This window comes from Pogoniulus pusillus, chromosome 22 (genome assembly GCF_015220805.1).
Source record: "Pogoniulus pusillus isolate bPogPus1 chromosome 22, bPogPus1.pri, whole genome shotgun sequence".
In the NCBI taxonomy this organism is placed as follows: Eukaryota; Metazoa; Chordata; class Aves; order Piciformes; family Lybiidae; genus Pogoniulus; species Pogoniulus pusillus.
Window position 1 is genome coordinate 23,026,488 of NC_087285.1, and position 13,840 is coordinate 23,040,327.

The 13,840-nt window shown below is 48.6% G+C and overlaps 1 protein-coding gene across 4 annotated transcripts; it reads left to right on the forward strand.

Annotated features, from left to right (window-relative positions):
* The first annotated feature begins 846 nt into the window (after window positions 1-846).
* On the forward strand, window positions 847-10,022 carry C22H5orf15 (chromosome 22 C5orf15 homolog). 4 transcript variants are annotated; one of them, XM_064162218.1, is made up of 4 exons: window positions 847-991; window positions 5,689-6,287; window positions 6,627-6,694; window positions 8,525-8,606. In XM_064162218.1, the coding sequence occupies exons 1-3, from the start codon at window positions 892-894 to the stop codon at window positions 6,687-6,689; spliced, it is 762 nt and encodes a 253-aa protein (XP_064018288.1). In that variant the 5' UTR covers window positions 847-891; the 3' UTR covers window positions 6,690-6,694; window positions 8,525-8,606. The 4 variants fall into 4 exon arrangements, with proteins under 4 accessions (XP_064018288.1, XP_064018289.1, XP_064018286.1 ...); XM_064162219.1 differs by having other exon boundaries at window positions 6,627-6,706; window positions 8,525-8,599; XM_064162217.1 differs by lacking the exon at window positions 6,627-6,694 and adding an exon at window positions 3,574-3,659 and having other exon boundaries at window positions 909-991; window positions 8,525-10,022.
* Window positions 10,023-13,840: the final 3,818 nt, after the last annotated feature.

Sequence of the window (13,840 nt, forward strand, 5' to 3'; positions counted from 1 at the left end):
CTCACTAAACTCTGGCAGCTACACATATGTGTGTGTCTATCTTGTGGAGAAAAGAAGGCCAAATGACTTGCTAATTTATCACAGAATTCACTAAATTGAATTACTTTAAACAAATAGGTGTAAGCAATGAAGACTTGTAAGTTGGGATAAACTCCAGAGGCTTTTCGTGAAGACTTTGTATTTTTTCATACATCAGTAAGTGGAGGTGGGTGGTGCAGATGGGGGGAGGCTGGCCTTGGGACACTGAGGCTGGAGACGCACCTCGGCCACAGCTCGCAAGCTGTGCAGCATCAGGTTGGCTTCCCCCTTATCGCAAACCACCCTCGTATGCCCTATCTCAAATATTTAACCCAGCACTCCTGGCGCGCTTCCTGGACAGCACACGGTCAGTAACGCCATCAGCCTCAAGGCTTCTCTCGGTGGTTGCGTTACCTCACCGGGGGCAAGAACGGGAAAGCGTTTTTCTGCAGTTCTGCATGAAGCGTCCCACGGACACGAAGCCGCTGTGTGCATGCTGGTGACCATTTTCCCAGCGCCGTAGGCTTTGTGGGGAGGCTTCGGCCCCTGACATCAACCCTGACGAGTCTCAGTCCGGGGCGGGTTGGTCTCTTCTCCTTAGGAACAAGTGACAGGATGAAGAGAAGCAGCCTCAAGTTGTGCCAGGGGAGGTTTAGGTTGCGGACTAGAAGAAACTTCTTCACCGAAAGGGTTCTGAAACACTGGAACAGACCTCCCCGGGGACGGCTGAACCCCGTGGCGTTTAACGGCGGCAGAGGCGCACCCAGCCTCGGCGGCCGCAGACCGCTCCGGGCCCGAGCGGCCGCTCCCTCCCGCGCAGGCGCAGGCGCCGGGGCGGGGCCGCCGCCGCGTCTGTGGAGGGTGCGCAGCAAGATGGCCGCTGCCGGCGGGAGCCGTGTCTCGGCAGGCCGCGCTCTCTGCCTCCTGCTGCTCTGCGGCTGGGGCTTGGCGGCCCTCGGCGAGGACGGCTCCGGTGAGTGCGGGAGGGGCTGGGCTGGACTCCGGCGGGTGGTTGAGTGTGGGGCGGTGGGTGCGTCTTGGCCGCCCCGCCGCCAGTCTTTCTGCGGACTCGTCCTCGGAGCTTTTGGGCCTCAAGGGCTTTGCGCTCCTCGCTGCCGGTGGGGCGCTGCGGCCGCCCTGGCTGTGCGGAGGCGCCGCTGGTGGGTCTGCCTCGGGGCGACAGGGCCCGGCCCCAGGCGGGTCTTGCCTTCGCTTTCTGAGGAGGCTGGTCGCAGGCGGCGGCGGCGGTGAGAACTGGGAAGAGAACTGCTGCTCTCTCGGCGTGTGTGCCTGAGATTGTCTCACCACGGCTTCACCTGGGGGGTTTACTGCTATGAAGATCAGTTTATCCGAGCACGTCAGTCATCAAACTTAACATTTTGTGCAAATTGTTCCAGTTGCATGCCTGTTTTCAGCCTCCTTCCCCCCAGTAAACAGGTTATTCTGCAAGTTGACTCCTAATTAACTCTGTTTTCTTTCTCCCATCTCAGCCTATAGACTAACGGCAACCAAATGCAGATAAGAAATACGTATGTTAAGTGCAGTGAGTTTTTCTTTGTTTTAAATGGAGTAGGGACTGAGCAGTGAAGAGAGAAATTACTGAAGGAAATGAAGAGAGCTATTCTGAGCTGGCAGCTCCTTTGTTGCTCGTCAGTTATTATGTCCAAAACAGCTCTGTTTGTCTTGCCTCCCACTTGGTCTAATGGGTGAGAAATAATGATGGATATGAGACCCTATAGGAAGCTAAGAGTTTTTAATCTTAAAAATGATTTAACAGCTTCTTTTCTAAAAAAAAAATAAATCTGGCAGTGACTTTTGACACAGATGTTTTTATGTACAGAGTTTGTAAAGAGGACTGTGCTGCTAGTGCTGTTGCCATGACTGAACATTAATAGCAGTTTCTGAAGCAGAGGCATCTCTGCAGTCCAGGCACTGTGTCTAACATCATCTGACAGTGTTGTGTAACTGTAAACAGTACAGCCACCTATTGTAATGCCAAATATTTTTGGGTAGTTACCATAAATCAATTCTGGTCTAGTCGCTAAATTCACCTTTATTGAAACAAACATATAACTTCTTTTAGGAATAATAGGAAGCTGTTCTTTCTCTCTAAACTCCAGCATTATCTGGTGGGAGCCTTGCAAATTTCCTACAACATTCCTGTTAAAATTAAACTAATTTGAAGTGTAAGGATACATGCAGTGTAGTTCTGTAGGAAATATATTCTTGTATGTCATAGAATCATAGGCTCACCCAGTCCAACCTAGCACCCAGCCCTAACCAGTCAACTAGTCCATGGCACTAAGTGCCCCTGCCAGGCTTGAACACCTCCAGGCACAGCGACTCCACCACCTCCCTGGGCAGCCCATTCCAATGCCAATCACTCTCTCTGCCAACAACTTCCTCCTAACATCCAGCCTAGACCTCCCCTGGTACAGCTTGAGGCTGTGCCCCCTTGTTCTGTTGCTGGGTGCCTGGTAGCAGAGGCCAACCCCACCTGGCTACAGCCTCCCTTCAGGTAGTTGCAGACAGCAATGAGCTCTGCCCTGAGCCTCCTCTTCTGCAGGCTGCACACCCCCAGCTCCCTCAGCCTCTCCTCACAGGGCTGTGCTCCAGGCCCCTCCCCAGCCTTGCTGCCCTTCTCTGGATACCTTCCAGCACCTCAACACCTCTCTGGAATGGAGGAGCCCAGAACTGGACACAGCACTCAAGGTGTGGTCTGAGCAGCACTGAGCACAGGGGCAGAAGAACCTGCCTTGTCCTGCTGCCCACACTGCTCCTGAGCCAGCCCAGGATGCCATTGGCTCTGCTGCCCACCTGGGCACTGCTGCCTCATCTTCAGCTCCTCTCTCCCAGCACCCCCAGGGCCCTCTCTGCCTGGCTGCTCTCAGCCACTCTGGCCCCAGCCTGTAGTGCTACTTAGGGTTGTTGTGGCCAAAGTGCAGAACCCTGCACTTGGCCTTGTTCAGTCCCATCCCATTGGCCTCTGCCCACCCATCCAGCCTGGCCAGGTCCCTCTGCAGGGCTCTCCTACCTTCCAGCAGCTCCACAGCTGCTCCTAGCTTGGTGTCATCTGCAAACTTAATGATGCTGGACTCGATCCCCTGGTCCAGATCATCAATAAAGATATTGAACAGGACTGGGCCCAGCACTGATCCCTGGGGCACACCACTGGTGCCAGCTGCCAACTGCATGTGGCACCATTCACCACCACTCTCTGGGCTCTGCCATCCAGCCAGTTCTTGACCCAGCACAGAGTGACTCTGTCCAAGCCAGGAGCTGCCAGCTTGGCCAGGAGCTTGTGGCAGACAGTGTCAAAGGCTTTGCTGAAGTCCAGGGAGACTCCATCCACATGTGCCTCACATTCACCAGGCAGGAACCTGATCATAAAAGGAGATCAGGTTGGTGAGACAGGACCTGGCCTTCCTAAACCCCTGCTGGCTGGGCCTGGTCCCTTGGCCATGCTGTAGGTGCTGTGTGATGGTACTCAAGATGACCTGTTACATGCCCTTGCCTGGCACTGAGGTCAGGCTGACAGCTCTGTCATTTTTCCAGCTCTTCCCTCTGTCCCTTCTTGTGGATGGCATCACATTGGCAACTTCCAGACCTCTGCAGTGAGCCAGGACTGCTGATAAATGATGGTGAGTGGCTTGGCCAGCTCAGCTGCCAGCTCTCTCAGCACCCTAGGATGGATCCCATCTGGTCCCATGGACTTGCGAGGATCCAAGTATCTCAGCAGGTCCCTTCTTCCTCGTGGATTACAGGGGGACTATACTGGCCCCTGACTCCATCTGCCACTTCAGGATTCCAGTTGTCCTGGAGACAACCTGTCCCACTATTGAAGATTGATGCAAAGAGTTCAGCTATTGCTCTCTAATACTTTTGTCTATGTGATGTGGGTAGCAGTAGGGTTTTACCTACTTCATTCATACCAAGTGATACAATGAGAGAAAATGGCCTCAAGTTGCAGCAGAGAAGGTTTAGATTGGATATTAGAAGAAACCTGTCACTAAAATGGTTCTCAAACACTGGAACAGACTCCCCAGGGAGGCAGTTGAGTCCCTGTCACTGGAGATGTTTAAAACATGCAGAGATGTGCTGAGGGATGTGGTTTAGCACCAGACTGAGTAGTCAGAGAATGGTTGGACTTGATCTTAAAAATCTTTTCCAACCCAAGTGGTTCTGTATCGTGGCAACTAGCTATAAACATGAAACTGTTTTGCAGCCTGCTTTCTTCATATTTATCTCTGGCTTGGCTCCTGAGGGTAGATTCATAAACCTGTCCTGTACAAGGACTGAACAAGTTAATATTGAGGCACCACAATAGCTGATTCATGCAGCATAAGTTGAGCCCTCTCTGTTTTGCAGTTGGTTCAAGAACAATTCATGCTGGAGAAGAGTACCATATAAACAAGAAGTCTGTTGTAGTTGATCCTCTGTAGATGTATGTGTTTCATGAATAACATGGTTCTGTTTCTCCCTTTGACTTGTGACTAATTTGATAGAAACGGTTGGTTGAAGGCTTTATTTTTAGGATCTGTAACTTTCCAGTGAACCAGGGAGTGCTTAATGAAGCTATCGTTAGGTTTTAAAAGAGCAACCCAGACTAAAACCCAAGAACCAACACCAAAAACAGTTGGGCATGCCTAAATACAACGCATGGTTCAGATACTGAAATCGTGTTTACTGAGAATCTAAAATGTTGTCTTCATCTTTAAGGGACCTCCTGATTTGAGTCTGGGAGCGACGTGCTGTAAACAGGAGTAGCTTGCTCATTGGTGGTTTTTTTGGGATCAACAAAATTTAGCTATTTATAAACTCCCTATGCATCTTTTATTTCATCCTGCTTCTGAATAGAGAAGGATGATGGACCCTGCATATGGCTTTCATGCTTACCTTGTTTTTTATGTAGTGCTTCAAAGCCACCCCAGCTCTGAAGAGGTAAATTTGCCTTGGGGTACACTGTTCTGGAGCAGTCTTGGTGGCTTAATTCATTGCAACAGTTTGCTGCCGACAGAAAGCTTTCCTGTGGGAGCATATCAGTTTGCCCTTCCTTCAGTTTTGTTCTTTAGGCTGTGGTTTATTAGTTCAGTTTGAGTTAAGATTGAAAATATTTTTCTGTGCCTGAAAACTCAGTCAAAATAAGTGCCTGGAAAGAAGTGGTGGGACCTCGTGTCCTGACTGAAGGAGGCCTTGCAGTGTATTCTCATTTTTGGCTGGTGAAACGTGCAGTGGTGAAAGGTTTAAAAACCATTAACTGCAGGGCAAGCCTTACTGAGAACTTAACTCTGTAGACCTCAGTCAGCTCTGAGGGAGAAAGAGTTGATAATGGAATAAATACTGCTTGTTTCTGCTTCTACAAAACATCATAAAGCCGTGGAGCTCCAGAGGGAGGCTATTCCTCTCAAACTCCGTGTCTGGAAACTTTGGCATAGTAACTTAGAAAGTGCATGCTTACAGGCTTGAGTTTCTGCCCCACTCAAGACTGCAGTTGCCAGAATACAGGCGTCTGTGTTTTACATAGGAATTCTCAGGCATTTGCAGTGTGAAATAAGCCCTGCTCACCACTTGATTTCTTCTCTATAAAGTAAATTCTTGCAATAGCTGGAGAAGCACAGGATGAGTCAGGGCCTTGTGCTTAGTGTTGACTGTTTGTCATCCTTTTCTCAGTTGCTGTGGAAGTGGAGATGATTCAGAAAAATACTTCTTCTAAATCTGAAAATGAAACACTAAGTAGATCCCAAAATGTAACAGACAGAGTGCAGAGTGTAACCCCAACAAAAGAGGAGAGCCCAACAGCAGCTAAAAGCAGTTCAGCAACTGCAGCAAAAGCATCAACAGTGAAAGGTGATTCTCCACCACCCGTTCTCTCTCATCTGGTGACTGCTAGTCCGGTGTCTCAAATGGATGTTGATGCTTCTGAAGCTACCAAAATTGAGGAAGAGGATCTTCTAACAGATTTGAAAGACACAATAAATAGTTCACCACCCGCCATAAAAGAAATGATTGACTCAGATGGAGGGGACGACTATGGCCCTTACGAAATGACATCAAATTCCAGATACAACGCAGACCCGGAGGTGCCAGAAGATGATGACTCTGACACCATTAGTAATTACAATGAGGAGATCAAGACACTTAATGAGAAGATAAAAGATGTTTCTGTCTCAGGGCTGGAAGAAGAGGAAGACAGCCATTTTTTTTTTCATCTGGTTGTAGTTGCCTTCTTAGTAGGTGTTGTTTATGTCACCTATCACAATAAGAGGAAGGTGAGTCTGTTGTGAAAAGTTGAGGAAAACAACTTTGGTGTTGAAAATAAAGTTGAGTTGCTTTGTATGTGATCTTAGTAAGAGAAACAAAGCTTTTTTGGAGAAAAAGCTCTTTGCTTAGTCTTGTGATAAGTAGACAATTGAGCAGATCATTACTGCCATTTTTATCTGCACAATGACAACATGAACTGGATATTTGAGGTTAGAATACCAGTTAATTGATAATATCAGTAATCAACTTGTTCAGCAATGAACACTGGCAGTGTACAACATGAGCTCTATAAATGAGACCTGAGTCAAGTCAAGTGAAGGTAATTAACAATTTTTGTTTCTCCACAGGATTATAAACAGCAAATTAAGGAAGGTTTAACCCCAAATGGCATGGGAACATTCTTGTTATAACTGTGGTAATCCTAGTAATAAGTGTTCACGTTAAGGTGGTCTTTACATAGAATGGTTTAGGTTGGAACGAACCTCAAGGATCATCCAGTTCCAACCCTCTGCCACAGGCAGGGACACCTCCCACTAGATCAGTTTGCTCAAGGCCTCATCTAACCTGGCCTTGAACACCTCCGGGGGGGAGCATCCACAGCCACCCTGGGCAACCTGTGCCGGTGTCTCGCCACCCTCACTGTCAAGAACCCTTTCCTAACATATAGTTTGAATCTCCCCTCTGTCAGTTTAAACCCATTCGTTCTCGTCCTGTCATTACAAGACCTTGTCAGGAGTTCCTCCCCAGCCCTCCTGTAGCCCCCTTCAGATACTGGAAGGCCACTCCAAGGTCTTCTCGAAGCCTTCTCTTCTCCAGGCTGCACAGCCCCAACTCTCTCAGCCTGTCCTCAGAGCAGAGCTGCTGCAGCCTCTCAGCATCTTGGTGGTCTCCTCTGGACTGGCCCTCACAGTTCTGTGTCCTCCTTGTGTTGGGGGCTCCAGAACTGCACCCAGGACTCCAGGTGGGGTCTGACGAGAGCAGAGTAACAGGTCAGAGTCCCCTCCCTTGCCCTGCTGGCCATGCTGCTCTTGCTGCAACCCAGCTGTACAGCATAGGAAATGGTGAGAGCTTAACTACAAGTCTTTTGGAAGCGTTTAACGAACGCTCTTCCAGTTTACAGAGAGGAGCTCAGAGTTTTCAGGTAATTGTTCCATGAGAGCAAATTAATTCTCTACATCTCAGAAGTGTTCATTAGTAACACTAATCAGTATTACCATGAGGGTAGTAGAACACTGGAACAGGTAGGTGGTCCAGGAAGGTAGTTGAGGCCCCATCCCTGGAGATATTAAAGGTGAGGCTTGACAGTGCCGCAGGCAACCCAATCCAGTTGAGGATGCCTCTGCTTACTGCAGATGGGATTGGACTAGATGACCTTTGGAGGTCCCTTCCAAACAAGACTATTCTGTGATTACTTCAGAATAGATGATAGTCTGAAAAATAGAACTCCAGCCCAGCCAACCCAGTACAGATGCACACGCAGCTTTGCATTAACTCAGAGCACTGATTTGGTCAAGGATCTGGGGGACTCTGGAAAGAATACAGCCCCAAAAAGCCCCAGACTTCAGCTTTACGGTGCAGTGGCATATCTGAAATATGCCAGGTGTTTATGGGGGAAGTGGTGAAGACTGATTTACCTTTGGCAATTTAACTTTATGGGGCACCTCAAGGCCTCATCCAGCCTGGCCTTGAACACCTCTAGGGAAGGAGCATCTACAACCTCCCTTGGCAACCTGTTTCACTGTCTCACCTCACTGTGAGGCTGGAGATTAGGAAGAAATTTTTTAATCTTCCCTTCTCAAGCTTCAATCCATTCCCCCTTGTCCTTTCACTACAAGTGCTTGTAAAAAGTCTCTCCCCAGCTTTCTTACGGGTTCCCTTCAGTACTGGAAGAAGTAATTGATAAAAATTGCCTTGGTTTTGCTCCATAAGTAAAACAATGCTTGTAATGTCATTCGGGTGGCTGAAAAGCTGTCTGATGATACTACCTTTTAGCATTTGCAAATAATTTTGGTAGCAGAAAATATTCTTAAGGACATTGGTAGGGGTAAATGTTTGAGAGACAGCAGTCAAATTTATTTATATTCACTTTTTCCTTTCCCTGTTCTCACTTACACCACCCTCTGATTTCCCCTTGTGCCAGTACAGCTGGTTTGCATAAAATGGATTCTTAATGTTGGTAAGAAATGAGACTGGGCAGGGTGAACATATAACATATTTGCAATCTGATTGTTTTTTTTTCTTTCAGATCTTCTTACTGGTCCAGAGCCGGAGATGGAGGGATGGCCTGTGCTCTAGGACAGTAGAATATCATCGTTTAGATCAAAATGTTAATGAAGCTATGCCTTCCCTGAAAATAACTAATGACTATGTCTTTTGAATGCACTGTGATTTGAGTTTGCTGAACTTACCACTCTTTGCCTTCCTGGCCATGTAATGATATTCAGGTATTCTCAACATGCTGCTTGACCTGAAGGGAGATGTACTCACTTTGACCTGGCTGTTCTTTAGGTTAAATCTCACAGGACATCAAGGGCATGATACATCTGTTTGCTCCTTTTGAATCATGTTTTATATCAACTACAGAGACACAGAGTTTTATAATTAATGCTTTTTCTGTTTGTTAAGTCTCCTCTGTCTGCAGCAGAGTCAGTTAAAAAAAAACCATGAAATGTTCTAGGTCTAACAAATTAATGACTTTGTCATCACTAAATGAAATTAATGATCTCTCTGCTATTCACTTACATGGCTTGTAAACATAATGACTTTTATCTGTGCCTAAACCCTGGTGCTGCAAATCTTTCATTTGTCTCTTTTGGGTTCTGTTTTCTTGTTGCATCATTTGAGCCTGGTTTAGGCAGACTAGTGAGGATGACAATTTCAGAATTTCCCTTTGTGTTCATGCAGTAAATAATTTTAGAAAATACATATAACCCATTTTGTTTCAAAAATTATGTATCATGTATTTCCTTACATATTCAAGATCACTGCAGCTTCTGAACAATTTATTTCTCTCAGCAGTACTTCTATTTCATTGTCTTTATAATTAATGAATGGAAAATAAGCCTTGTGGAATAATCTTATAAAATGTAGTTGACAGGCTGTACATCAAAGCTTTCTGTTGAATTGTCAGGCAATTGGAAGTCAGTTATGTGGGTTCCATTAAAAATGCAAATATAAGAATGATTTCTTTTGCTCTTCTGACCCAGGTAACAGGCAGATGAAGCGAAGCTGTGTGAAGCTGCCAGTCTGGACAGCACACACATTTTTAACCATAATTTAGTGTAAATCAAGTTTCAGGTACAGTAGTGGTTTTGTTTGTTTTTCTTTCAATTTCTTTTTACCTTGTCTTCTATACTACCATTATTTATGTTTTCATGAGTTGTAAGATATAAAATCATAGTTTTCTGTACATTCTGTTTCTGATTTAGTTTTCAGACTGAGAAATACTTAAACAGAGGTGGATCAGGACCCCATAATTAATGACTTGGCATTCAGGTTGCTCTGTAACAGTTTGAAATCATCAGCTTTACAACTGTTGGCATGAGGAGTCTGAAGGCATGACACTATCTTACAAAATGAAGTGCTAAAAGTTTGAAATCCTTCTGGTCAATGTGTTCTTTTTGTAACAAGGAGTAAAGCACAAACAAAACAGAACACTTTTCTTGCAGTACTTTTTATCATACTTGGACTTGTTTCTCTTGATGTTTTGAATAAGGTTTTTAAAATAAATGGCAGTAATAAGCTTTTGGGTTTTATCTTAACTGTTTCACCACTTTTCTTCAGGGCAGCAGCTTGGGAGTGGACATCCAGTTCAAACCCATCTTGTCTGTGACTGGTTAAATTCACTCTGTAGGAGATGTGTGGAGTTTGCTTTATGCATGTGTAGAGTGGCACATAGGGTACATGGCAAGGCTTGGCAAAGGGCAACAAAGCTGATGAAGGGTCTGGAAAATAGGTCTTAGGAGGAGGAGCTGGGGGAACTGGCATTGGTAGTCTGGAGAAGAGATCTCATTGTTCTCTACACCCCCCTGAAAAGAGTTTGAGTGAAGTGGTGGTTGGTCTCTTCTTCCTATTATCAAGTGATAGAACAAGAGAAAATGGCCTGAAATTGTGCCAGGGAGGTTTAGGTTGGAGATTAGGAACAATGTCATTCCCACAAGAGTGGTCAGGCACCAGAACAGGCTGCCCGGGGAGGTGGTGGAGTCCCCACCCCTGGAGGAGTTCAAGAAACCTGTGGCCATGGTACTTTGGGACATGATTTAAGGCCATGGTGGTGTTAGGTTGACAGCTGGATTTGATAATCTTGGAGGTCTTTTCCAACCTATATAATTCTATAAAACGAAAGTTTTTAAGATACAGGAATTAAGACGTTTTTTAGTAAGTAATTTTTCACCTGAGTTGTCTCATTGGTGATTCTCATGGAAAGTGCTTGAAATTCTCACCTGAAGATAGCCACATGATATCACTGTGGTCAGGGGAAGCTTGGCAAAGCTCCTTTAGGATGTTTAAATGCTGCATTTGGAGAGGAGGAGGGTAATGTTTTTAGACTTAAAATTTAACAGATTCCTCCTTAAACATATTAAAAGAAGGTGATTTTCACAGCAGAGCATCTGTATTTGTAATGCTCATATTCCCTTTCAGCCTGGTACCTCAGCCCTTAAACACTGCATGAGGGAGTGAGGAGGTACCCACATTAAAAATTATACTTCAAATGTCATTACCTCTTAAACACATCCAGTGAATCGGGCCATACACTGCATTTCCAGCCAGCTGACTGACTGCAGCAGCTAGAATACTGGTGACAAAAAAGAAGTAGAGTCACACAGAGTTTCGAACTATAAATATAAATTGTGTATGTATAAATGAAAGAGAGTGGATGTTCCTAGGCCTGGGTTTTGGTTTTTTTTTGTTTAAAATGTAAATGTTAAAACTGAAGCGAGCCAACCTGAGCAGCTGGGGAGCGGGAGATGCCCCTGTCAGTGCTCAGTGTTTAGCTGTCGGCAGTGCAATGGTGTAGCGGTTTGCGCAGACCCGTCAGTCCTCGGTGCTGGTGCTTCATCTCTAAACGCCCTGAATGCTTGAAATGCCTGAAAATTCTTAGGGGATGAAGAGGGGAGAGATTAAAACTTAAACTCGTAGCTGTTGGTGTGAGGAGTTAAATGGATAGAAGTTGCTCGGGTTTATAGAGAAATCAAACATTTATATTCGTTTATCGTTAAAAGAGAATTTAAAAATAAAAAAGAAAACATACCCACTCCGTTCCAAAAAGGCTTTCAGAAGACCGAAAACCCTGCTGAAGTGGGCCTGGAGCCTTCTTGCTACAGGGCTCCGTCGCGTTGCTATGGACTCCCCCAGTACGCTGTTCCGCAGCAAGTTGCTGTGGTTTGTGCGCATGCGTCCTAGAGCGCCACCTTGCTACGCGCACGCTGCGGAGGGGTGGGTTCGACACGAGTCCAGACGGAGGGCTCCGGCCGGAGCCGAATCTAAGTGGAGCCACAGAGGACTTTGAAAGGTAAATTTATGTATATATAAATGGAAAACAGTGGATCTGCCTTGGTGTGTGTTGGCTTTTCTTTTTAACTGGAATGGAAACAATACTGAGCAGAGCCCGGCTGAGCTTCCCAGGCACAGGGGCAGGAGATGCCGCCGAACTGCTCAGTGTTGCCGCTCCTCTTGAGGATGTCTGCGGGCATCTAAAGTAGGCCTGGCGGCATCTAAAGGGCACTTGGGGGCATCAAACGAGGGTTGGAGGCATATAAAGGACTCTGGGACCTATAGAATCGTCCATAAGCCTCTGGATTTTCCCCTGTGGGGTCCTGGAGGGGCCGAAAAGAGTTGAAGTGTTTCAGTGTAGCTTTGTGGTCTCTGCCCGCCCCGTATCTGTGGTCGTCAGCTGAACTGTGAGGTCGCGGAGGATTTGGGGGGGATCTGGCTCTGGTTTTCTGTGTCCCCGCAGGCCAGGCACCCCCAACCCCGGCCCCCCCGGATCTCTAAAAGGGGTTTGGGATCTCTAAAAGGTTCTGTGCGCATCTGGGAGTTCCGCTGGGAGCTCACCTGGGAGGTCTCGGGAGAGTCCCAAAAGACGAGACCCGAAGGGATCGCGGAGAGACCCGAAGGCCTCTGATTCCGCGTTGTCGTAACTCCGCCTCTCACGTAATGGCGTAAGCTCGCCCAGGTCGCTATTGAGCACCAGTGCCGACAATTAAACAGCGGGTGGCAGCAGTGAGCACTGGGCTGGGCGGCACAGGTCGCTAGCGAACTGCAGTGCCGACAATTAAACAGCGGGTGGCAGCAGTGAGCAGGAGCTCCGCACAGGCGCTGTATGGCTGTGCGCGGCTATGGAGTCGGCGCATGCGTCCTGCAGCGCCGCCTCGTTACGCATGCGCCGCGGGGGCGGGGCCGGGCCGCCAGGGGCGCGGGCGGGAGGCGCCGGCTGGGGCCGAGCGGAAGCGGGAGCAGGAGCGGGGCCGGGGCCGGGGCCGGGGCCGAGCGGGAGCGGGGCCGGTGCCGCGGGGGGCCTTGCGCTGTGAGTGCGTGTCCGCAGCAGCTACGGAGAGCGCATTGCCCTCGGTGCGTGCCGATTTTCTTTGTAGCTGGAATGGAAACAGCTCTGAACAGGGCCCGGCGGAGCTGCTTTCCAGGCCCAGGGCAGTGGCACCTCGAGGCTGCTCAGCGTTGCCGCCCCTCTGGAGGAGCTGTGCAGGCCCCTTGAGTGGGTCTGGCAGCGTCCGTAGGCCCTGGGGACATGAAAGGCCCTGGGGGTGGGAGGCGTCCAAAGGGCCGTGGGGCACAGGGAGGCTCCTGTAAGCCTCTGGGCCCGCCAGCCACTGCCCTGCCGGCACCTGCAGGCGATCCGGGGGCATCTAAAGGGGTTTTGGGACTGACAAGGGGGTCTGGGGGCTATCGAAAGGCTGTCTGGGGGCATCAGAATGGGGTTTGTGGGTACCCGAGGGGGCTGTGAGGCCTCTCAGTCTTCCCCTGGGGGCTCCTGGAGGTGTCTGGAGGATCCCAGAGGAGCTGGGGATGCTCTCAGGGAGGTTTGGGGCTCTCTGCGAAGCCCTCACAGTATCTGGGCTCGTCTGTGGAGCTGTGGGGTGTCGAGTTTGGGGTGCCCCAGGGTTTAGGGAGGTCTTGCTCTGTGTTTCAGTGTCCCCTGAGGGCCTGGGACCTGCAGCCATGCCCCCTGCGGGGTGTCAGGGCAGTCTGGGGGTGTGCAGAGGCCTTTGGGGGTGACACAGAGGATCTGGGTGCTTGTGTAGGAAGTCTGAGAGCATCTGGAGGGGTTCTGGGCTCCCCAGAAAGGGTCTGTAAGCCTGTGCAGGGGTCTGTGTATATGTGAGGTGAGTGTGGGGGTATCAAAGTGGGATCTGGGGGCATCTAAAGGGTTCTGGGGTCATGCAGAGGTGTCTGGGGGTCTCTGGGGGAAGCCCTTTGATGCTCCAAGGGTACCTCTGCAGGGTCCTGAAGGAGTTGAGAGGGACCTGGCGAGGTGCTGCTTGCTGCCAGGTGCTGCTGAGGGGCTTGAGTGGCGTCTGAAGGGGCTTTGGAGGCAGCTAAAGGC